Raw genomic sequence first — 27,037 nt, forward strand, 5'->3', positions numbered from 1 at the left:
TAAGAAACATTTCTTTTGCAGTACTAATTATGCTTTTTATTATCTGTGTAGCAGATCCTATCTCTCTGATAATATATATATATAGCACAAAACTCTGTGTGCACCATTTGTTTACCCCTGACCATTGTACAGTGTATACAACGTTTAAAGTATGTACATACTGAATTTTTAAACAATATACCACACTTTTGGTGAGGTAATAATGAATGCTGTAATAATGTTACGTTATAAATAAGTTGTGTAAATGTTAGGATTTTTGTGTTATGTATTACAGTGTGCACCCCTGTATATAACCTAAAGAAAGTATCTCAAGCTAATTACATATAAAAAAAAAAAAATGGCAGGATTTTTTATTTTAAAGTTTCAAATTTATTTATCAATGTTTCAGTTATTTTTATTTAACATTTACTATTCTTTTGGGGTTTTCCTCCTAATTTTCAAAGGCTCAGTGACATGATCTCTGACTGACTTGTACAAGTTCATTTTGTTATTAACATGATCTTTGAATGACTTGTACAAGTTTACTTGATAACTTATTAAAATTTTAAAACTACACTTTTCAATGATAAAATGTGCAATTGTCATAGCAACAAAAATATATTTTTAATTGTCCTTTCTACTCCAAAATGCTCAACATACTTTTTTTTTAATGTGAACACCTACTTACAAAACATTCACCTGTAAAATAAGCTCTTATCACACTTCACCAGATCTAACTCACCTCTGAGTAATGTTCATTGTTCTGTTGAAGCAGATCAACACATAGCTCTGCAAGGTGAATCAAGTCATCAAGTTTCTTATTGGGAGGTGTAGATAAATCAGTGGTGGACTCTGTTTAAGATCAAAAACATGTTTAATTCATTCAGTTATAAAAAACAACAAATAACACAACAATGTAATCACACCATAATACAGATAGTAACAATTGTAATAAGGAAATTTATTCAGTATGAAAGTTAATTCACAATAAATGCCTTAAAACTAAGTAATAAGCATTTAAAACAAACTGGTCCAAAAATATTAATATGCAAAACATAAAATATCTTTACAACTATTGTCTTCTGTTTTAAAGCAAATAGAAGACAAAATACAGATAAAATATTCACAAAGATTAAAAGCCTATTCATAACTAGTTTAAAGGCTTGGGAGTTTTTTCTTGGCAAATAGAAAAAAAAATAATTTTATATGCATTTTGCAGAGAAGTACTTCATTAATAGATAAAGTATAAAATACTTAAATAATTCTTAAAAACTTAAAATCTGACACATGTGTTTGAACATATGGAAACTGAGAAATTTGTTCACAAAAAAATGTGTGCTGCTAGTAACCTACTTAGGAATATGACAAGTATTACGTTCATATAAAGCTTAATGTCTCAGTAGCATCAATATGAGAGCAATGATCAAAATCTTAAAGGTCTAGTAACAGAGATTAACAAACTTCTTTAATACATTACCCATCATTACCAATTGTTAGATATACACAACTACTTTAATTTAAGTATAGTGCAAGTTCTAAATTTAGTTATTTTACGAAGCAACAGTTTATCACAAGTCTGTTTACGTAACTGTGCAAATCGTACATTTTGTAGTTCAATTATCATAAGCTGGTAGTTTCTGGATTTAAAATCAAGTTACTTGAACCATCTGAATTTTTCTTATTGCTTTAATTGAGTATTATTGCATGATAATGTCTAGTTGTGTGGAACATTCAAGACTTTTATTGTTTGTGTGTATGTAAGCAATATTTATACTCTAATAAACAAAAACAAACCCAAACAAAAATTTAAAATGCTGCACAAATCAAAAGGACTATCATGTTACAGATTATAACGTGGGATATAAAATGTACCCTAGGTTTTGGAGGTGACTGAAGAATTAGGACCTACAGTACAATGGGGACACACTGTCTATTAGTCTTAACCCATATTTGCCAGTCTCACATGAAAAAATTCATGAATAATATCAATAATAATTAATTAATAAACAAAAGAAATAGAAATTAGGAGAGCAAAATGTGGATGCTTAAGTACATAATGTCTCACATCTATATCACCCTTCACTGCCTGCAGACAGCTGTGAGAAGGTGACTGTTTTCCAAAGTAAAGATGTAATAATGATAATAAGGTACTACCACTTGGAAGTAAGTAAGAAAAACTCCTGAAGTTGGCATTTCAGCCCCCATTATCATGGTAAGAAACTAATCTGTAGCCTAGTAGACAAATTATACTAGTATATATAGGATCCTAACCAGTTAACTAAAATAACTAGTATAACTCCCAACCACCACCCATTAAGTCTACTGTAACTACCATTTTTTCAGATTCTAAACCAGCCTTTATATGTGATAAGGTGTTAATCTGCATAAAAGTAATGTCAAGTAGTTTAAATGAGCTTATTAACAACTAAAAATACTTAACACAAAATTTCAGTAAAATTTCTTTTTTACTTTGATATTTATTTATTTGTTTGTTTTGAATTTCATGCAAAGCTACTCAAGGCCTATCTGTGCTAGCAGTCCCTAATTTAGCAGTGTAAGACTAGAGGGAAGGCAGATAGCCATCACCACCCACTGCCAACTCTTGGGCTATTCTTTTACCAATGAATAGTGGGATTAACCATCACATTATAATGCCCCCACAGCTGAAAGGGTGAGCATCTTTGGTGCAACGGGGATTCGAACTCGCGACCCTCGGATTACGAGTCGAACGCCTTAACATGCTTGGCCATGCCGAGCCATGATATTTATTTAAATGTATTCTTATGTTTACCACAGAATATTTTAATAATTTGATTAGTTCCTGTATTAAATACATTAAATATTAATGTTTTGCTTCAGTATTTCAACATTAATAAAAAATATTGTAATTTATTACAAATTTACAAAATCTGTATAATTGTGAAGTTATAATGCTTATAACAGAAGAGTATAATATATTACTAATACAAGAGGATAAACCATATACTGGAAAAGAAAAATATTTAAGTCGATATCATTATCAATTATTTTAATTTTTAAATCTTAATAATGTGCCTCTGCATTAGAAATTGAAGTATTTTCAATTCCTAATTCTATTGGATAAATAGTGTTAATAACATTATCTCAGGTTTAATTATACTAATTAAGTCAACTATATATCTAAGTTGAAACAAAAATGTCCAGGTCTATTTGGTTTTCAATACACCTATTCCCATAAAAATAAAGGCATAAATTTGCAATAGTAGTAGAATAGTCAGCTCCCATTGGAAGTCATATTACTTGCTTAATTACTTGGTTATTGAAAAATATATTACTGCTAATGAAGAATTTTAAGACATTTTCCAATTTCGGAGCTATATTTTCTTTCTTCCAATACTACGAAATGATATCGGAACTGTTGTGTAGAGTGTGTTAAAATCAAATGTTTGAATGTTGTTTACTTGTTCAGCTTCTTAGATATTCTAAAATGGGTTAATTATTTTTATTATTATTATCAATATTTTATTTGGTAAAATAAAAGTAAGTAATTTATTTAATAAAATGGGTAATTGTTGAATAATTGTTATTATTGAACTACAAATATATCTAAATTTAATTGGAGATTTTATGGAGCTTAAAAACATCACACAGAAAAGGTAAATCTACAAAAGAATCTGGTATAGAATAAAGGTTTTATATGCCTCAATGAAATTATTACTAACTGTATCTTTAGAGTGGTTAATAAGTCTAAATGTTTGTATACTATTGATTTCTTCTATCATAATTAATGCATACATTTTTTTACAAATGAAACCAAAATTATAGTTAGCTTTATAAATAGAAACTATAACATTTTTCTTATAATTCTTGAACCCTCTTTATTAACTGATGAAGCAACAAATCTATACAGTATTTCTTTAATTTCATACTGGATAATTTAAATTTTATTTTTTAAAACACATAAAACTTTCATTCCAAAATCATCTAGGTGTACAAGATGTACCACAGTTAAGTTTCAAAATATATTCATCGATATAGTTTACAACAGATTTTATAATATGCTGCTTATTACATTTTGTGGCAATTCTGTATTTAGATCCTTTTTAACTATTTCACATACATTTATCTTTTATAATTTCCAAGTTACCAGTAATAACATGTTTATAAAAAGTACCAATAAATAAAATAGTTTCACACTCACAAGATAAGTTAACTTCATCTACATTTAAATCAGTTAACAAACTTTTATAATGGTATAACTTATAACTAATGGTAGTCTAAGTTTTTACAAGAAATAATACTATGTTTTTAGAGTGATGAATATTTTCAGAAATCTGCCAGTAATTAAGTAACTTATGTTTAATTACCAAATATGAAGTTTTAATGTGCAGTTATTCTTCTTCAAAACATGGGAAATTATTGACTTTTAATCAGTATTTTATAATATCTGAAAGTGCTTTGCATGATCATTTCAAAAAGCAAATATTTATTATATTAATTAACACTCTTAATGTAGGAAGATTAAGTTAATAAATCTTTTTAATAAATAATTTATATACACTAATACTGTAATTAAAAGTAGTATTTAAAATATAAAATTCTGAAAAATTAACCAATTTTAATTTTTCTTTTATCAAAACATTATCTATAAAGGAAAAATAGAAATACAGTTATTACTCAAATTCAAAACACTATAGTTATTAAAACCTTGGTTGAATCTGAAAGAATATGTTTCTAATTTGAAAATATAAAAGTTCTATCATTGAAATCTTTTGGTATCTTCATTAACAATTTCTAATATTGTTATCTTTGTTAAAAGATGAATTAAAGCATTTTAGAATTCCGTGTGGAATTTTGACAATAAGATATTATTTTAAATCTCTGGATACAATTATAACAAACATTTATAAATATAGTTTTCAGGGTTTTCCTAGAGTACAGTCAACACAAATGCACACCTGTAAAAGTATTTGTGCAGTTGAAAATTCATCTACATTAGTAAGTTCAAGTGGATAAATATTTAAAAAATATTTTTAAGATTATAAAATTCCATTGAAGAGTTGGTAATAAAATGCATTTACTAGAATACTCTATTTTTTGAATCATCTGTTACCAGGCTTGTACACAAGGTGAGAAAAAATGGAGTTAATATATAATTGTCCAGTTGAAAAAAAAAATCTTTAGGAAAAGCTCTGTTATGTTTGATTTGTTTTAAGAAAGTATTTTAAAACAAGTGGACTGTTTGCTGTTTGTTTATTGACAAAATTTATCAACAAGTCACAGACACCTACTGTAAAGAATAGTGCCAGTCTTGCATATAAAAACCTGATATTTGTGAGCCAATCAAATTCAATAGGGGTAAACAATGGTAGAAAAGATGTAAATTGGCCTATATAAGCACAGCTGTAGTGGTAGGTAGCACTATTATTGTGGAAGTTACAACCACACTACAAAACCATATCAACTGTCTTTGATAAGTGGAGAGAGAGAGAGAGAGAGAGAGGTGAGCACTTGGACTTAAAGATGATCAATCTAATAAAGTTTATTAAATAATGACAAAACCTAGATAGAGAAGAGTGTAGGCAAAGAAAAGAGGAAGAAAGACTAAAGGAAGAAAATGAGTTAGAGAGACAGAAGGGAAACTGAAATAGAATATAAACCAAGATAAGCTCACACAACAGCAAGATGAAAGACCCATAAATGATAACAGGCTCAGCTAGCTGATCTAAGCTACTCAAATTTGATGAATAGAACAATTGCATGGATGCTTTCTGAAAGATTTGCCCAAAGTCAGAACTAGGACAAAGGTGACTTTACAGTCTGTTTCAGTCATCTTCTCCCAGAAAAAAAAACCTACAAGTATATGTGGGCATGACATCAGAAGATGCCATGGACAATGACAAGTTAAAAGTGCCCTTGCTGAAATGCTTTAAACTTACTGAAAAAGTTTTTTTTATGTTAAAACTTCTGGAAAGTCAAATCTGACACTGAAAAAACTGTATTTCAGTTTGTGGCATGTCTATAGCAACATTTCACAAGATGGACTGGCAAATGTAAAAATCTGGCAGAGCTACTAACACATGAACTGTTCATAATCACATGCTCTTCAGGAATGTCATTGTTCTTACAGGAACGAGCATTGAGACATGGAAAAGACAATCCGTTTGGTAGAATATTATATGGAGGTGCATGGAGTGAGTATAACTGGCAAGTTCAAGAATAACCAGTTAAAGTTGAAACCACAGGTGACTGACAATAAGAAATATCCCACCAAAGGTGACAAGACAAAAGGGAGAAAGAGATGTTATGTTTGTTAATAAATAAATAAAAGGTGGGGAGGCACACTGCAAGTCTGTAATAAATAAACACCAGCAGAAATATCAATATGAGAGAGTTGAAGTTACCTACAAAGATAGTGCTGGCAAGAAAGAACAAAAGTGACTGTCACCATGGGTGTGGTTGCTAGAAGAAACAAAATAGAGAAGACTTTTCAGATTCACCACAAGATAAAAGTGCTATCACCATGATTAAAGAGAGCCTGACTGATGGTAAGTTCAAGTTACCAAACATGTGAACAATGCCAGTGTTGATCAGAATATTTTATCAAGACCTTCCAACAAACCACAACGTGCCAGTAGCCAAAGACTATGTCAGGAACAAAGCCCTACAAAACACTGAATACAGCAATATGTTCCAGTCTAGTGTCTGATGACTAGGTGAAGGAAAAGGTACATCTGTTTATAATGATTAACAAAGCAGTAAGAAACTTTTCCACAGCAATAATAAAAGTGGACACTCCATACTACCCGAGATACTTTAAGACCATATGTATGAAGACATCCATCTATAACATGATGATTGCCAATACACCAAACAGTAGAAGTTTAAAGAAACTATACAGAGAGAAGACTGATGAAGTATCTGCAGTCATTACAAGAGCTCGAGAAAAGAAAAGTAAGCAAGACATCGAGCCTATGAAAGTCCTGAATGATGATGTCCTGAAGGTAGGCTTACAGAAACTAAAGGAAGCACAGAAGAAAGATCCTTCATTGCAGAAACTTTGGAAAAGTGTTCTGGAGAAAGTAAGAGCACAAGACAAAGATGAAAAAGAGTTACAGAATAGAGGACTGGAAGGAACTGCTTTATCAGATATATAAAGTAATTCTACTCGGAAAGTTAAGCAAATCATAGTATCAACAGAATACCAGACTTAAGTGATGAAATTAGCTCAAGTCAATTTTGAGAGGTCACTGAGGAGAAAAGATGGTAAACAGAATTACTAGCAACTTCCACAACTGAGGACCATCAGAGGTGTGACCAGATTCTGCAGGTCATATGAAATCTGCTAAAGAACAGTACCTAGAAGGAAGGTAGCCAAGGTACCATTGGGTGAGATGCCTCTCACAGAAGATGTTGACTTTATAAAACCATTAACACCTGTATCTGTATGTGCAACTGATACATGCTGACAATAGTCAACTATGAAACATTTTATCCAGAAGCCATAGCAATGCTGAAGAATGAGACACAAAGTAGCAGAAGCCCACATGAAAGCATTCTGCAAAGTAAGCTCTCCTAAAGAAGCCTTGAATGACAAAGTTTACCTCAGAACTGATGCAAGAAGTGTTCAGACTCATCAGTACCAGGCAGCTCTTTACCACCTTACACCCCAGGTGTGAGACTTTGTGAGAGAGTCAACAGAGCATATTGTAAAAGATGTACCAGTAGAGACCACATGACTGGGTCAAGTACCTGCAAGCAATATTATTTGCTTAAAGAGAAATTTCACAAGTGAATACAGGTTTTTTCACCCTTTGAATTACTGTACAGAAAAACAGTACAAGGTCCAATGCAAATACTGAAATACTCAAAACAGTTTGTTTTGAATTTTGCACAAAGCTACACTAGGGCTATCTACACTAGCCATCCCTAATTTAGCAGTGTAAGACTAGAGGGAAGGCAGCTAGTCATCACCACCCCCCACCAACTCTTGGGCTACTCTTTTACCAATGAATAGTGGGATTGACCCTCACATTATAATGCCCCCACAACTGAAAGGGTGAGCATATTTGGTGTGACCGGGATTTGAACTCGCGACCCTTGGATTGTGAGTCGAGTTCCTTAACCACCTGGCCATGCTGGGCCATAAATACTGAAAGAACTGTGAAGAGAAGAAAAGCCAGAAGTGAGGAACAGATATCAGTATATGTCAGACCTCATAAACCAACTAGAGGATACATGTCAACTTACCAGAGAAAGTTTGTTATGCAGCTCAAGATGGTCAGAAACATACCTATTACAAGTAGTTCAAGAACTGACATTTGAATATCAAACAGAAGGTCCTGGTTCTGCTACCCACAAACCACAACAATCTCACCTTACAATGGAAAAGACATTTTGAAATGCAGAGAGTGCTCAACAGGATGAACTATGACAAAAGTAAATGGGAAGACCAAGATCTAACACATCAATCTAATGAAGAGGTACTTTGAGAGAGAGAAAAAGACCTAACAGGTATTGCTTTTGAGGCACAGAAACACACTGCAGGTGTGACTTTCACAGATACAGAAAACAATGGCTTTGTCATAGATGATGAAAATCCATTAGACTCAAAACTACTGGTTGGAGATTAGGCATACAAAGACATTAGTATTAGTGAAGAAACATCTGGCAAGCAGAAGAAAGAATAAACAAGAACTACCGTGTCAGAACACATTTTTATAGGTAGACCAGGTAAGACAAATCTTGTGCAACACAAAATTGAGACCCCAATTGGGGATCCAGTCAAGATGAAGCCTACCAGATGTCCTTTACAATGAAAGACCTGACCAAACAGGAACTCAAAGTAATGTTAGAAGCTGGAATCATTGAGCCTTTGAAATTGATCCACTGTTCCCATAATAATTGTGAAGAAAAGAGACAGCTCAAACTGCTTCTGCATAAATATCTAGAAGCTGATCCTCGTGAGGAAAAATGGTTCCAAGTCTATGGACAACCCAGAAGCTTCCATGGAAAAACTAAACAGGGCCAAGTTCTTTTCCAAGATCAATCTCAATAAAGAATATTGGAAGATCAAGATGCAGATGAGACCTAATGAGAAGACAGCCTTTGTAACACTAGATAGATGCTACCAGTTCAAAAAGATGCAGCTTGGGTTCGCCAACTCAGTGGCAACATTCAACCACATGATGAGAAAGATGTTCCACAAAACCACCAACACTGATCATTATGCTTACTACACTGACCCACACAAATGGATGGGAAGACCATCTGAATAAATTCAGAGGACTGTTCAGACAGTTGAAGGCAGCAATTATAACCATCTAAGTGCTACATTAGTTATTTTATGTTGGACTATGTTGGATGCAAGGTGGGTGTCTGACAGACAAGGAAGAGAAAACTAATCTATATACTAGATGTACCAGCTCCAATGACCAAGCAGCAAGTTAGCAGGATACTCTAAGAAGTTCATTCCAAACTACACTAAACTCACTGCACCAATGACTAACTTAACCAAGAAAGGCCAAACCAACAAGATGAAGTGGAAATAACCACAGCAGTGGACATTCAGAAGTTAAAGAATATCAAGTTTATCAATCCTAGAAATCCAGACTTCAACAACCTGTTGTTAATATTCAATTACTTATTTTCCTTCCTATTGTGCACAATAGAAATGCTTAGCTATATTGCATGAAACTTACAAAAGAACTTAATACATAGTATGTAACAAATATTGCCAACATTTTCTTATAAGGCACTGTTTGAAAAATAAATAAAAATACTTCATATCATTTTAGAATTTAATGTGGATCACATAGTTCCATTTCACATATCCAATAATTTTCAACTTGACTGATATTCACTGATGTGTTTATTTTGATAGTATATGCCTAGAATTTGACTTTTAAAAATGGTATCACAACAGATTTAATCACACATAAGATCTTTTGTTTATGAGGTTGTTTGAATATGATAAATGTAACAATAATCAATAAATACAGATTTGAATCGTCAGGATATTTTGCCATCAGTGACTATACTGCCTGAAACTAACTAGCCTTACCTGATATCTTATCAAAGAAAAAATTTCTGTACCTTTCAAACAAATATAATTTAACACAAAAAAACATTTTCAGAAACCAAGAGAAAACCTAAAGAAACTATTGAAAAAGAAAATCCCAGATCTATGGTTTGTTCCCACTTTTTCTAAATGTCCCACTAGATTCTATTGTTCTCTGCAAAAACTACATCTAATTCATCTTCCCAGAAATATCATACATTACTTCTCACACCACTTGTTTGAATCTACACTGACAGTTGTGACCTGCTCTATCCAATGCTATTTAAATTTTGCCTGCAGGTATTTTCAAAGCTGATCTTAATTAGTAGTCAGAACACATGCTGCAAGGTCATAACTAATTGGGACCATGAGGCTTTACTAATAAAATCAGTGAAATTTAGAGGAAAGCAATGAGAAACAAAAATATACATGACAATATTCTCAAGGGATGATACTTTATTAAAAAATATAAATCTAGATTTTGGTATTGGCAGAAAAAGTTCAAACTTTTGGATAAGTATATCACTTACAGGCAAGACTCCTCAGAACTACAGAGAAAAGTAAGTTTGAAATGTTTTCATTTTTGTTTGTGAATACACTAAGTGTAATAAAATGGCAAAATATCACTTTTAAACTATGTCTGAGTTAAAAATATTTGAAATTTAGAATTATTACTTTTACTTAAATTTGGAAATTTGATATGACGTGCACACTATACACCTAAAATGTGCTTTCTGGTCTGGAGAGGGTTAAACTTATTTAATTTTCATTTGATTTTTCAATCTGTATTGTAAGTAAACTTTAAAATTCAGTTTAAGAAATTTTATAAATAATAGTATCTGACTGTGAATAAATAAAATGTAATTGTCAATGAAACTTACATTTACTATATGACAAACTGTCAAATAAAAACAGTACAGATTTAGTAAATACTATTTGCTGGTTTAATAACTACTTAAAACTAGTTCACTGTTGAACAATAAGCAACAATTCAACCATCAATAACAGCTACATAAAAAAATAAAGACAAGAAGGCAGAGAAATATTTAACAATACTAACAGCTATACACAGCAAAAACAAGAACAAGCAAAAGCAAAGTGGGTATACCTTGAAGTTGTGAAGGTGGTTCATTTCCAACTGCAAAAGTAGCAATGCAAAAACACAGGTAAGATCAGAAATAACAAACACAGAAAGACAGAGGCAAATTTTATTAGCACACAAAAAATTAAGTCTAATAAAAGTTTCTCAAAATTTATTATATCTAGAAATAAAAATTATTAGTAGCTATACATCAATGATATTAAGAAACCATACTCAATAACCACTAATTATTCAGAACAAACTAGCCTTAAAAAATCTACACAAACTGACATTTGTTAGAAAGCAACACATGCATGCACATCTTTCCCATATTAAAAGATTTTAATAAATATCACTCTTCTCTATAAATTATGTAGTGCATTACTGTACTCACTTTCAAGTTAGCCATTTTTATATAATTCTATGAAAAGCTACTGATTAACCTAACTACTTATTTGTAAAACAAAGTTTAAAAAAAAATTGTATTCTTTCAAATGCACTATTAGAGATATATTCTGCTTTACTGTTCTTATTTATAATATAGATATTTTGGTGCAGGAAGGTTACAGACACACACACACACAAACTATAAAAATAAGAACAAAAAACAGCTGTTTACACATATTAAAACTATAATTTTAGCCCTTCATAAAAAGTCAATGTTACTGTTTGTTACTGCAAGATGCAAGAACATTCTGTACTCTAAGTTCAACCTACCTTCGTACTTAATGTATATAACCTACTGCTAGGTAATAATGTACTTTAATTCGTATTCATTTACATTTGATTTGTATTAAAACTAGTTATATACCAGTTGAACAAAATCTCCATTTTAGCAACCATTATAATACCTTATTAGTAAATTGTCTCCTTTACAACTTTTCACTTTATTAGAGGCAGAAACAAAACCAATTATCTACCTTCTATTTTTGTTTGTTCGGAAATGCGGGTGTAGTTTACTAAGGCAGCATTCTCTAAACATTTTTTGATAACTCCTCGAACTTCCTCTGGAGCAGCAGGAGTCATAACGTCTTTCATAAGGACCTTAAAAATAAAATCTGTGACACAAAGTGCTTTAACTAAAGTGTAGCCCTAATCTTTTCAAGCACTGTTATCTTGAATTCTTTTCAAGACCAAATGATATTTGATACAATCTAAAATTTCCTACAAAATAAAATTACATCTAAATAGCCATCTTTCTAATTATTTTTATACCCATTTTATTACCATTTGTTTTGAGTAAAATAAAACTTTGAACCTTAAGCCTGACTTTTCAAGAGTTTTGTATGTATTACTAGACAATGTGTTCAAAGTAGCAATAAAGGTGCATTTCAAACCTATTCAGACAGTTATAAATTATGGAAAATCACACACACATACATTTAAATTTACACAGTGAAAACGTGGCTGCTTGTTGAAAATCTACATACCCTTTCCAAAAGTGACAAAGTAGCTTTGAGAGAGCCTTCAGGCCTTCCAAATGGGAAACAGTACCTACATAAAATATTGGAAAGTGACAAAAATTATCCTACACATTATTTCTCTAAGTACAAAAACACAATTTTCTGTTATGAATGGGAACATAAATGATAAATGTGACAGTTCTTTGTAACATGATGTTAAATTTCATATATGCACAAGAAACTGATATTCCATTTTGAGGAGATGCTGAATTTTATTTAATACAAATACAACACTGACATAACTTTACAACATTCATACTAAAAAACCTTTTTGTTTACATACTTTTATCAAAATATGGATGTGTGTATGAAGGGCACATTTAATGAATAATTGGAAGAGTTGCCTACATAATGAACACTTATCATTAAATTGTAACCACTTTGCATATTATATTAACGAGTATGAGCAATATACTTTTTTAACTGCCAATTTTTTTTACCAAAAACAAAATGTCTTCAGTAATATTGTTCATACAAAATCATTGTTTATAAGACTGGCAAAATAATCACCCAAGCCTAAGCACATTTTTGCAGTTTGTGAAAATGAATTTTAATAAAGACACTTTGTTAATACAACATCAACACTACAAACTCAATAATAATAATAATTAAAATAATGCTTTAGAATGAAGGTTAATTTTATCATTTTGATAAAGTTAGATTCCATTAAATTGGAACATTACTATAAAAAGAAATTTGCCATACATTTTATACATTAAAAAATTTATTACACAAATATTATTCTGCTACGTAGAATAACAATAAAAACTGAATGTAGTATTCATATTCAAATGAATGTAATGTGTAGCTGTATTGCAGTGGAATACTCTGGTCTTGTTTGGAATATAATAAACCATATGACAGGAACAGTTCCTGAAATACCAGCGAGATTTATCAGTAGAGTCTAATTATGCTTTCCTGACAATTATTTTTTGAAATACAAGTAGAATAATAACTGAACAAAGATGAACATTTTTCCAGAAACAACTTACTCAATTAAATCAGGTACTGCCAGCAGGAAATAGCCTTACAAGAAATAAGCATGACATATTTAAGTAATATGTCAATATAAATCAGTTACAAATCACCTTTGTATTTTGTGAACTAAATTTATGGTGGATTTATTCACCATTTATATAAGTTAGCAACAGTATAAACTTTAAACACTGCAATGGAAAAAAACTTAAGAAATCAAGTTATGTCAATAAGATCAAACAAGGTGTTTGCAATAATTCTGAGCTGGTTAAGAAAACACTGGGAAATTTATAGAACGATAAAGCTCTTGGATCAGATATTTCCCCAATGGTTTTAAGGAGGTATAAAAAATTAGAAATGTGAACCACTTGCTGTTATATCTTGTCAGTAATTCAACAGTGGGCAAGTTCTAGAGAACTGTAAGTTAGTTAATGTCATTCCTCTTTTCAAGGGAAATGATAAAAATTGTCCCAGTAATCACAGACCTATTACCTTGCATCAGTTGTAAGAACATTTTTGGACAATTTGGTAAAAGATGCTTTACAGTCATTTTAAAAAGTTTAGAATTTTATTGGATATCCAACATGGCTTCACTAAGAGAAAATATTGCCTTATATATCTTTTGACATTCTTTAAAAAGGTTACTGTTTATGTAGATAATGATAAAAGTGTAGATTTGGTGTATCTGTATTTTCAAAAAGCATTTGACAAAGTACTGCATAGAAGGCTGGTAAAAAAAAGAAAAAAGAAAAACAGTTATTGCAATTGGTCAATAAGTTACTTATATTTGCAGATATTAAGGTCTTGGGTGTTTCTAACTGTAGAGAGGATGCTGCTGATTTACAAAAAGATTATTCAATGAGTTAGGCCAGTGTATTCCAAGCTTTCTCGGTTCAAGGCCCCCTCAGTATCTCAGCAATGTTTTTCACAGCGCCTCTAGACAAAAAGAAAACTGACAGTTCCGTTTATTAAGCAGTGAGGTCCGAGCAACTTAATATTTAATAAGTATTTATGTCCTAACAACTTTGTACATGTTTGAAAGAATAATACACATAAATTGAAAGTAAAAACAATACTTTTATTTCATTTTTAAATAACCATAATTACTAATGAGATGTGTGCACCTACTGGACACAGCACAGCTTCTCAAACCTTGGAATCACCACCACCCTCATTTCTTGTTCCATACTGATTTTTGCACAGTACTTGCTTTTTATCACAGAAACTGCCAAAAACCAAGCTTTGCAGAGATAAGACTTCGCAAATAGAATTAGGAGTTGCTAAGCTTCAGCACTTAGCAGCAGACATTATTCTTTTACTGATACCCAAAACTCAGTTACTTCCACACTGCCAAATTCTGTTTTTAAAGTTTTGTCAAAAGACAGCTCAATGAGATTTTCTTCTGCAGAGGTAAATTCAATTGAGGCCTTAGCCTTAAATGGGTCTTAAATCCATGCAAACTTATCCATATCTTCTGGTAAGTAATTTTCACACCAGTCACTGAGCTGTGTTAGGTGTTCCTCAAAAACAGATTTTAGTTCGTGGGTCAAATAAACTTTACTGGATGTAACAAATTGCTGCAACAAGTGGAAACAGTCTTTGCCACCATCTCCACTCATTTTTCTTTTCCATAGTAGTAACTTTTTTCTGAAGGCTGAAACCTTCTCTGAGTTTCAGAATGTGCATGTTGCTTCCCTGCAGAGAGAGATTCAACGCATTCAGTTTTTTGAAGAGATTGCACAGGTATGCTAATTTTGACAAAAAATCAGTTACTAAGATATTTTTAGCATATTTGTGTTGTTCAAGATAAGAGCAGAGTTCCTGTCACAATTCAAATGCATGGGGCAGTACATTCCATTGGGAGAGTCATCGCAAGCTAAAGTAGTACAACAAAGATGTGTGTTCAGATCCCATGTCCTTACCTAGTTTTTAAAAAAACCTCATCTTCTGTGACCAAGTTTTTATAAAGCTTACAACTTTTGACACACTTCCCAGGACTAGGTTCAGTTGAGGACTCAGGTGCTTTGAGCACAAGTGCATCCCTGTGGATTATGCAGCGAGTCCACAATGCACCAAGAATTTTGCTTCATTTGAGAGCCTGCAATCTTCCATAAGAGCTGGACAAAACGACCACTATGGGTACAGATGCCAATGCACTTAGTCCAGTCTAAGTTGTTTTTACACAAAAGTGTCAAGGATCAAGTCTTGAGCCTTTGTACCTGTAGTGATAAATTTACAAAAGAGGTCTTCCACAATTGTCACCATCCACAAACTGTGTGTAGCAACTCAAATGAGCATCCTTGTTACTATCTGTCACCTCATCTAACTGTGACCCAAATTCCTTCCCTTTCATTTTTTCAATTAGCTGATCATTGAGGTCTTTGGTCATGTGTTTGATTCTATTTTTTGGTAATGGTACTAGATTAAAGGTAAACCTGTTACAGATAATATTTTTCTAACAGGGTGGCTGGCATGTGGAATGGGTTGCCTTTGAATGTTGTGGAGGAAATAAAGCTTGATAATTATATGAATGGTCAGAGCTGGTTTTAAGATTAAAAAAAAAAAGCAAAAAGAAATTAATAGTTTTAATTTAATTCAAATAATGGAACAACCAAGATGGACCAATAGGTCCAATGTTCTCCAAATACATTATATTGTTAAAGAAAGCTTTTCTGACTAAATCCAAGTTCGAGTAATTACATGTAATGAAAGCACAGCTACAGTATTATCAGTAATCGGTAAAGTAAAATTTAATCCTCTTGCTATGGGTTCAGTAGATTATACTGACCACATGACCATCATAAATGTCATACTTTGATTTTTAATATGTTTGTGAATCTTCATAAAATATGGCAAACTTTCAGTAAAAAATTACAAATCTTTACACAAAAAAATCAGTTTTTATTTAAGAACTTTTAAATAAAAAAAATTTAATGAATATACTGATTCACTGCATTGAGTGCAAGAAAATTTTAAAACAATCTTTAAAACATCCTGAATAAATAAACATTTGTTGCCTCAAACTTTATATTTTATGTTATTTTCTCTACCCTAACTCTATACGACATTGGTCAATTTGACCAATATAACACTGTATAATAATACAAAACAGTTTTAGGTAGCTATTCTAATTATGTCAATTAAAGTTAAAATTTAGGAACTCAATGAAAATAATTCAAATTACCTGAAGTGGGTAATTTGGTTCTCTAAAAGAATTCTCAACCGTTCTTTGATTTGTTGAAATAAGTCTTTTTCTTCTACTGTAACTGTTCCAATTCCATCAGGTCTTTAGAAACAAAGTAAATATTGCATTTGTATCCTCTATTCTAGTTCACGTACAATATTATTACAAATATATGTAGATATATATACATATTAACAATTACTTTTAATGCAGAACTTAAGTTTCACACAAGCCTATTTTTATATTAACTACTGCTGCTAACAAAAATTAAACAAATACTAAACATTACAAAGAATTCATGCACAAATACACATTTGCATTACAAACTTGTGTATTCCAAAGTAAAACATATTTGCTAGATACACTAATTGTTATGTACTTGGAGTACTGGATATCATGTATTCAAGGGTTTGTATCAAACTTCTGATTTAAGTAAAACAAGTAAACTTTTACTGTGAGGGAAGGGAGTGTCTAGCAATTAAAAACCTTTGTTATTTTATTTTCAGGAAAGAAACTAAACAAATGTTGTTGTACATTTTAGTATACAAATAAATATCTGAAGGCCTAATCATAAATACATAAGCTCATTCAAGTTCTCCTGTCAAGGTTTAGAAATCTTTTGGATGCATTAGTACTTATTTCAAGACTGAATTCAAACTTATCACACACTACAATTTCTTTTTTCATTTATGGTAGTAAGGCAATAAGTGAGAGCACTGAATGCCACATTATTCTTTAAAGATTAAGTTGAAATAAATGAATACATCATCTCATTTTTACTGAAAACTAATTCCATCTTCATGTTATAAAATCATAGTCAAAGCTGTAAACACATTTTATTCAAGTAATCAAAACAGAAAAATGTGCTCACGAACAGAACTTTCCCTTATCTAAACATAAAAAATATCAACTACACCTAAACTGTTTTTCAAATAATTCCTGTAATTATATAAAAATGTGTTTATAGGAGAACTGCTTATAACACTAAATAAGTTTACAACTTATCAACATCAATTCAATTTATCATGACAAAGCACAATACATATATTAATAAAATTTATGTCTATGTGTTCAGGATCCTTTTAATAATGTTCATTTAATCCTGCTTCACAAATCAAACTTTTTTATGTTGTATGTTACAGAACAAAATGAAGGTTTCTGCTATAAAAAAAGACAGAAGAACAAAGGCATTTAAAAAATATATATAATAAAGAGTATGACTGGCTTGTCAGTATATCTTATTAAATACTGGAAGGACTATTTTAGGATAACAAGGAAATAACATCTCAAAATACAATCATATGTGAACAGAGGAGATACCACATATTAAAAGCAACTGTATACTTGTATAATATAAGAACAGTCTACCTACACCTGAAACTATATTTTTATAGTATGACTACCTTAAGTTAAATGACAGAACTTTCTAATCAAATCGATACTTTAGTATAAGCAGTTATAAAAAGGAAATTTTACAAGCTCAAACAAGCAAAAGGCACTTATTACCAGGTAAGTTTCACATATTTCTTTCAAATTTGTTAAAAACTCTGAAACTTGTTACAAGATAAAACTACAAATGGTAAGAAAAACCATTGTAGCAGAAACAGGGATGTGCTTAGAAACAGAAGAAAACATGATTCAACAAGTTGAAAATAAAAAGTGTGTTTATTTATTTATGTCCATTTTATACAAAGATTTTTTAAAAGTGTAAAGGAAAACTTTAAAAACAAAACTTAAAAATATTGAATGATTTTCAGTTATTAGTTCATTTTTGGGTATATTCTATCAATTTTATAAATATCTCAAACATTTGCTTTCACATTTTTAATTAATTAAAGAAACTTTGCAGTTAGACACTCCATTAGAACATAGAACATGTTACTCAACAAAACAGGTACAAACTTTAATGATTACCTCATGTTAATACATACAATACCAATTCAGCATTTTGTTTAAAATACTGAGAAGTAACATTGTTCACTGAATCATGCATTACTACCACTGCCCCTTAAACTAAGCCTGAAACATATATACTTCTATAGGGATTAATCCACATCTGTACACAGGAGATTTAAAAAATAAATACACACCCTAAATTTTTAATAACCTATAAATCCCTTTCAGATTAAAATATTCTTTAAAAGTCTAATTTAAATTAGATTTAAGTGAATTATATTCATATGTCAATTTTTCAAAGAATTTCATCAAAATGTTCTTGTATCTACAAAAGATCAATATGTAATTACAGATATTAAATATATCAAACTTACACACACACACATATACACACACACACACACACACACACACACAAATATATCTAACCTGAAGTTTTAAAACATGCTAATACATACCAAACTATATCCAATCTGAAAATTTCATCATCACAATGTATTGAAAAAACAAGCATCAAATCTAAAAAGGAAAACTTTAATAAATCATTTACCTGTGTTACAAAACTACCCTGAATCTGTTTGTCTCTTTAAAATGATTTAACAAATAGATCTTCACCCACAATCACATTTTATTAAGAATGAGCTTACTTAAGAAAAATTATACACACCTCTACCCAATGTATGATATTTATTTTAGAAGTGTACTTATTTACAAAGTGTACACCCAATATAATATTTTATTTCCAATGAATGAGCATAGATCACTTCCAACTAAAAAATGTTTTTACAAACCTCATTCAATAAAATTGTAAAGATTAATTATCTAAGCTAGATTTTCTTTATGTTTATAGAGTAATTTTTACTATAGCTAATATCCAAAACTCACAAATAAACTTATCTATGTCACACTCAAAACTGAAAAGTTCTGCCACAAAATGAAAATTAGAAAATCATAACCATTTAAAAGATGTTTATTTTTAATTTATGTCATAACTCTAACAGTTAAAATAGTTAATGAGCATCTCATCATTTGTACAAGAAGCCAAGATATAAGCAAAATCTAAGGTGTAATTTAAAAATGTTAATTTTTTTATAATCAAATATTACACATACAAATATATCTGGAAATATCACTTTTCTTACATATATCCATATTAAATACTTTCCTATCTAATATGCATTCTGATAAATAAAATTAAATTATTATTAGTACTTGAAATTGCATTTCCACATTTTTAAAACAGACTTACCTCCATGACCTTTAAAACAATCTGACTTATCAGGGTTAACAATACAGAATTTGGAACTCTTCAACTTAAAAATTTAGTTGTTCAACACACTGTCACATACAGAAATACTACTAGGAAAGAAAGAAAGAAAGAAAGAAAGAAAAAAAAACGTTCAATGAAATATTTTTGTTGTTTTTCTCATTTAACTCAATTTGACCCAATGGTTTTATTACAGTATTCAATTACTTCCAATAATAGTGCAATACACAATATTTGTGACCAGAGGAATATTTAAACTTTATAAAAGGAGAAAAATGTCAGCTGATTGAAATAAAAATATTTACACAAACTGCATCATACATGTTCATTACTACATTGAGAACTGTCAGCACGAGGATCCCAATTTTCATCTTGGCCATCTGCAGAATAAGTCCAGTTTACCAATGGCCTAGGTCTAACACTGGCAGTGTGCCTATCATCATCATTATGAAGTGCAGTACCATTTAACACAATCTAATATTTGAGCCATAGCATTCTTTTTTACCACAATTTATGGAATTTCCAAACCTTACTATTTTTATCAAAACTATCAACATCATTACTATTGTTACAATTTCACCTTGGTTTAAAACATTACTCACTGTGAAGAGCTCAGGGTATAATCCAATTAAGATTCATGATCGATCATGCAAATCATATCAGAATATAACAACTCCTCTAAAAATGCCTTACAGCATTTGAATATATATATTTTTTTATATATTCAAAAGTCCCTTACTGTGTTAATTAAACACCACCACTATAGTTTGGTAGTTGCTTATAAGTATATAAAATGACAAAGATATGAGAGTATTAAGTTTAAAAACACAGTTTAGATTCAGATTTATGCATTTTATTTTTCAGTTATGTTGATAACATTTAAAACTCAGAGAAAGTGTTGTTTGTCCCAGTGGCAATTAGTTGACATGAAAATAGTTGACCTTTAGAAAAATTACTTGTTTTGAACAAGTGAGCAATTGAATTTAATTAGTTGTAGATTCAGTCAGTAAATAAGCAAGATTTATCACAGGAATTTAGGATGACATATTTCCCTGAAGGGGATGAAATATAACTAGGGGTGGTTAGAAACTTCGGTTTCTTTTCACCCTGCTATATGATTGATTGATTTAGTGTTTAATGGCACAACGCAGCTAGGCTATCTGCGCCAAACATCCGGTAAAAAGGTAAAAATAAAGTAAATGTAGTAAAATACATAAAAGGAAATGAAGGTAAAACAAAAAAGTATAAAACCAATTTTGACACCTAGTCTACAACGTTAAGAAAGAAAGCACAGTAAAAGAAGTTGTAAAGTACTTACTCTAGCAAAATGGTAAAGAACATAACTTGCCAGGAAGACTAACAGGTAAGTTCAAGAACCACTATCAGTCACCTGAAGTTGACCTTTCCAGTCCTGGTTCTGGGTTATGTGTCATAGCAGCCATTATCAAAATGTAAAAGAATAAAAGGTTTACAAGAGACATAGAAATCGTAATAATGAGTAGCCAAATGTCCAGTAAAAAGATAAAAGTCAAATAAATGGAGTAAAATTTGTAAAAGTAAATGAAGGTAAAAACAAAACAGCAATTAAAACAGAAAATGGCATAAAAAACAATGTTGGCATTCAGTCTACAAAGTTGTAAAGGACTATCTGCAGCAGAATGGTAATGATCATAACCTGCCAGGAAGACTAACAGGTAAGTATAAGAACCACAGTCAGTCACCTGAAGTTGGTCTTTCCAGTCCTGGTTCCGGGTTATGTGTCATTATGGTCAGTACTAAAAGGTAAAGTAGTTAAAGTGTGAAATGACATGCAGCAAAAGTGTAATAACAACTCGCCAGGATGACGAACGAGTAGTTCAAACGGATAGTTCAAACAGCAGCGTTAGTCACCTGAAGTTGGCCTTTCCAGTCCTGGTGTCGAGTTATTTAATGTTCTGGCCATTTTCCAATGTCAAATTGAACAAGAGAAAATAAAACTGTAAAAAAGGAACCACAATTAAAAAGGTGTAATGAAGAAATATGCAACACGTAAATGAGATGAAAAAGATTAATGGCCATTAAAAAATTAAAAACGTTATCAAGGTGGACAGTGTCAGCATCACCAATAACGCTATCCAATGTTACAGATAGACCATGGGAAAAAATATGTTTAAAATATTCCCGTCGTTGAGAATTGTAACGATGGCAAGAAAGTAAAACGTGGCTGATAGTGATTTGAGTGTCACACAAACTACACATTGGTGCATCAGTTCCAGATAAAAGAAAACGATGAGTTAAAAAACTGTGACCAATGCGTAGTCTAGTTAGAACAACTTCCTCCTTCCGAACTTTACGGAAGCTAGATGGCCAAAGTCCAATATAGGGTTTGATTTGAAAAAGCTTGTTGTTGCGTTGCTCACTCCAAGTGGACTGCCAGCTGGCACGGAGCAGAGCCTTGAATACAGGACCATAGTCCATGTATGGAATAGGCACAGTGGTGATAGTGCCAGAGCAGATAGATTTAGCTGCCGTGTCTGCAAGCTCGTTCCCGTGAATACCAACATGGCCTGGTATCCAGAAAAACTGGACAGAAGTAGCTGTTAATGAGAAATGGGCCAGTTTGTTTTGAATATCAGCGAGAACAGGGTGCGAGCCAACGTGTAGCGATTCCAGGGCCAGTATAGAACTAAGCGAGTCAGTATAAATAGTGCAGTTGGAGTACTGCTCAGCTGCAATATGATCCAGGGCAAGAGAAATGGCGTACAGTTCAGCAGTGAACACAGAAGCTGTAGAAGGGATTCTGCGAGCAACCACTGAACCACAGCAAACCATAGCAGAGCCCACTGAATTACCTGATTTGGAACCATCTGTATAAATGGGAACTGAATGATTGTTCGAAAGATGTTCATTAAATAAAAGACGGTACTTCCAATCTGGAGTATCTTCCTTTTTCAGATGACTGAAAGAAAGGTCACATTTGGGGGCTGTAATAAGCCATGGTGGAATTGGCTGACCTGTGGAATCTGTAATGTTATCTAAGGACAGACCCAATTCATCCAATTGCACCCGCATGCGAAGGCCAAACGGAGCAATGACAGATCGTCTCTTCTGAAAAAGTACGGCCCACAGAGGAAGGAAAACATAGCCCCAAGTGGGATGCTATGTTAAGGAACGAAGTTTCGAAGCATATTGTAAAGATAGTTGCAAACGGCAAAGGTGCAGAGAAGGTTCATGAGATTCAATGTATATGCTTTGAACTGGAGAGGTACGGAAAGCCCCAGTGCAGAGTCGAAGACCTTGGTGATGAATGGGGTCCAGCATCTTTAAGGCCGAGGGTCTTGCAGAGCCATAGACCATTGATCCATAGTCGAGTTTTGATCGAATAAGAGCACGATATACCTTTAACATCGAACATCAATCTGCTCCCCAACTAGTAGAAGAGAAGACACGGAGGATGTTCAGTGCTCTTGTGCATTTGATCCGAAGCTGCTTTAAGTATAAAGGTCAGCTTACGATTAAAGATAAGCCCCAAGAACTTGGTCTCCGGGACCACTATCAGCAACACTTCACCAATATGAAGTTCAGGATCAGGGTGGATACCCCATTGACGGCAAAAGTGCATGCATACGGTTTTAGAGTGAGAGAAATTAGACTGACATGAGATGTGAAAGTCGTCAACATAGAGCCCGTTTGCAACAGTAAGAGGGAGTTGTTCAGTGATGGCATTTATCTTTATACTGAAAAGTGTGACACTCAAAACACATCCTTGAGGGACCCCAAGTTCCTGTACAAAAGAACGGGAAAGTGTCGAACCCACACGAACTTGAAATCTCCTGTCCATTAAAAAATTTTTAATAAACATGGGTAAATGGCCAGGTAACCCATATGTATGGAGGTCTCGCAAAACGCCATGTTGTGTCGTAAGCCTTCTCTATGTCAAAGAATATTGATACAAGATGTTGGCGGTTGAGAAAGGCTTCTCTGATAGATGTTTCAAGACGAATTAGGTGGTCTGTGGTGGAGTGCTGTCATCGGAACCCACACTGGGTGGGCGCGAGAGGAGGTTGTTTGATTCGAGGAACCAAACAAGACGAGCATCAACCATCCTTTCTAAGGTCTTACAGAGACAGGTCGTCAAAGCAATTGGATGGTAATTTGAAGGAATCTTGGGATCTTTCCCTGGCTTAGAGAAAGGTAAAATAATAGCCTGGTGCCAGGTATGAGGAAAAACATTCTCCTGCCATATCTGGTTAAAGACAATCAGAAGGACATCAAGAGAAGCAGGAGATAGATGGTACAGCATGTCATAGTGTACATCATCAGGTCCAACAAATGTACTCGCAGACCGATGAAGGGCCATTTTCAGTTCCACCAGTGTAGGGGGACAATTATAGTCAAAGAAACAATCAGTTCGAAAGGAAAAAGGTGAACGCTCTCCCTGAGTATTGATGGCCAAGAAGGTAGAGGAACAAGCAGAAGTGGCTCCGGACATCAGCCACCTCCTGACCATCAGAGAGTAAGATCGAGAGGGGGACAGAATTGTAGTGCCCATTAACCTTTCGAATCCTGTCCCATATGATCTTGGAACCGGTGGTAGAAGATATGCTAGTTGTGAACTTAATCCAAGATTCCTTCTGACTTTGACGTCTTATCCACCTAGCATGTGCATGGGCCCGTTGGAAAGCGACACGGTTTGAAAGTGTGGGATATCTACGAAAAGTATCCCAGGCCCGTTTTGAGCCTTCCGTGCTAAGTGGCAAGCAGGATTCCTACCACGGACGAGGATATCGTGGAAAACGTGTCGAGGTTTTAGGAATACACTGAGCAGCTGCTTGTATAATACTTACGATGGCAGGATCAAGTTCTGCGAGAGCAGTGAAAGTGGATTAGTCTGCCTGATCCAGCTTCCACTGGGGCACACAGGTAGGGTGGCATCGACCACGGCCAGTCTCTCTCAAAAGGATAGGAAAATGATCACTGCCTAGTGGATTACTGTCAATCCTCCATGAAAAATGGGAGAATAATGAAGGGGAGTAAACCGAGAGATCAATAGCGGTAAAGGACTGACTAGGTGCATGAAAATATGTGGAAGAACCAGTATTGAAAAGAGAAAGATTATGATCAGAGAGCATACACTCTACAGATCGACCCCTCCCATCAATAACAGCACTTCCCCAGAGTGGATGATGTCCATTAAAATCCCCCAGGATTAGAAAAGGAGACGGCAACTGTTCAATGAGAGCATCAAGGTCTGATTGCTCATATGTCTCTCCAGGGCACAGGTAGAGAGAACAAACAGTGATGGTATGACCCAAGGAAACATGAATGGCTACAGCCTCTAAGAATGTGTTGAGTGACAAAGGCAGGGTGGGCACATGCTGATCTACCAATAGTGCCACCCCTCCATCACACAGCCTGTCATTTCTATACAGAGAAAACTGCAGAATGGAGACTGTATCAGCATGTTTGAGAAATGTTCTTGTAGGGAAAGACAAACAGGATGGTAGGAAGCAATCAGTGTTTTGATATCATCCAGATTAGAATGTAAACCTTGACAGTTCCATTGTATCAAGGTGGCCATTTTTAAGAAGGGGTAGGTGAAGTGGCTGGAGAACCCTTCGGTTTACGATCACGTCTTTTTTCCTTACTGTCCTTAGTCGGAAGAGGTCTATCAACCTCCATGGATCCTGCCCTGGGTCGAGTGGGCAGATCTTTGTCATTGGAAGGGGATTCCAGTGATTGAAAACGTGAACGAATGATTGTTTTGCTACTTGGGGTGGGAGAGAAAGATGTATCAGAAGAAATGCCTGTATTTGAAACTGAAGGATGTGGATCTTGAAGTTTGTTGGAACGTATGGGAGGAACAGAGATGGGTGTGGAAGTCGATTCATCAACCCTTTTAATCACGGAGGTCAAAAGGCTTTTCGGTTGTTTTGAAAACGATTCTCTTGTAGGCACAGAGAGATCTGTCTGCACTCCCACTGTAGTTGTGGAATGAAGTGCAGCAGCATATGTCCAAGATGGAGTGGTGGGCAGCAATTTCCGAGCAGTTGATGCAATGTGGGTCCATGTCACATTCATATGCATCGTGGTCCTTGCCCCCACAACGAGCACATGTCAGGGAACCACGACATGATGTCTTTGAGTGGCTGAATCTCTGACATTAGAAACATCGGAGAGGGTTTGGAATGTATGGCCAAACCCTGCAAATGAGATAACCTGCCTTGATGGTGGCAGGTGCACGTGATGAAGTAAATGTCAAAACGAGGGTATTTGTTGGCAGTGTAACTCCATCTTTGCGAGTGGAGATGCGCCTCACTGCAGAAACTCCTTGAGTGGAGAGACCAGCGAGAATCTCTGACTCGGGGACGTTCTTCAAATCCCTCTCAACAATAACTCCTCGTGATGAATTCAAAGTAGCATGAGGTGTAACCTCAATAGGTATATCCCCAATTGCCTTTGAATTCAAGAGGAGTTCACTGTGTTGGGATGTGGATGTTTCAACCAATATGTCTCAGGTCGAAGTTTCTTTAATGACTTTGGAGAGCTAGCTAGTCCCTTCTGAATAAAAAAGGGGAACAATTGCCCTAAAGGTTTTTCTGAAAGAGAATGTAATATAAGAAAATGAGGTACGTGTGTTACAGATGTTGAAGAATGCTGTTCAGAGTCTTCAAGACGTGGTCGCTTACCCAGTGACTGTTTTTTCACAATTTTATTTAAATTTTTTGAAAAAGGATCCATAGGAAAAAGGAAAAAATTTCGGTACCCACTGACCCCACCCACCATGGAGCCCTACGAGGGGACGCATTACAAAGTCATGCAAGGACAATGCAGCAACGCCAGGGTTTCGTGAGCACTATACCCAAACACCGGCATCAGGTACAATGTCCACAACACCCATTGAGAACTTCCAACACTGGTACTTGGTTGACTCTAGCCCAAGTGGACCAGCCGATTGACCCAAGGGGAGCCACCCAAAGGCCGCCCGTCTACAGGAATTCAAGGCCAAAGTGGTGTGTTAGGGTTGGACCCCTCAACCACCAGGATCCTCTCCTCCCCTTCACAGGTCGCCACGAACGGCAAACACGTGGGTGGATGTTTAGATCCCAGAGAAGGTAACCAGACAGAATAGAACCTTCCCTGGCAGGTCCCCTCACAACGAACAGGAATCCAC

General features: G+C 33.7%; 1 protein-coding gene across 14 annotated transcripts in view; it reads right to left on the minus strand.

Moving 5' to 3' along the window:
* The window catches only part of Cadps (calcium-dependent secretion activator 1), a 105,427-nt gene that overhangs the window by 36,582 nt on the left and 41,808 nt on the right, over positions 1-27,037 (minus strand). For 10 of the 14 annotated variants that reach the window (XR_013014624.1, XM_076457402.1, XM_076457400.1 and 7 more), the window contains 5 exons: positions 16,722-16,823; positions 12,530-12,593; positions 12,020-12,143; positions 11,127-11,156; positions 722-831 (listed from right to left, as the gene is read on the minus strand). Coding sequence is in view for 13 of the 14 variants with exons in the window: in XM_076457402.1 (XP_076313517.1) it covers positions 722-831; positions 11,127-11,156; positions 12,020-12,143; positions 12,530-12,593; positions 16,722-16,823 (430 nt within the window). In the remaining variant the exon portion in view is untranslated. The remainder of the gene's footprint in view (positions 1-721; positions 832-11,126; positions 11,157-12,019; positions 12,144-12,529; positions 12,594-16,721; positions 16,824-27,037) is intronic. The other 4 variants (XM_076457406.1, XM_076457401.1, XM_076457399.1 and 1 more) reach the window with 1 other exon arrangement.

Source organism: Tachypleus tridentatus, chromosome 9, assembly GCF_004210375.1.
Source record: "Tachypleus tridentatus isolate NWPU-2018 chromosome 9, ASM421037v1, whole genome shotgun sequence".
NCBI classification, from domain to species: Eukaryota; Metazoa; Arthropoda; class Merostomata; order Xiphosura; family Limulidae; genus Tachypleus; species Tachypleus tridentatus.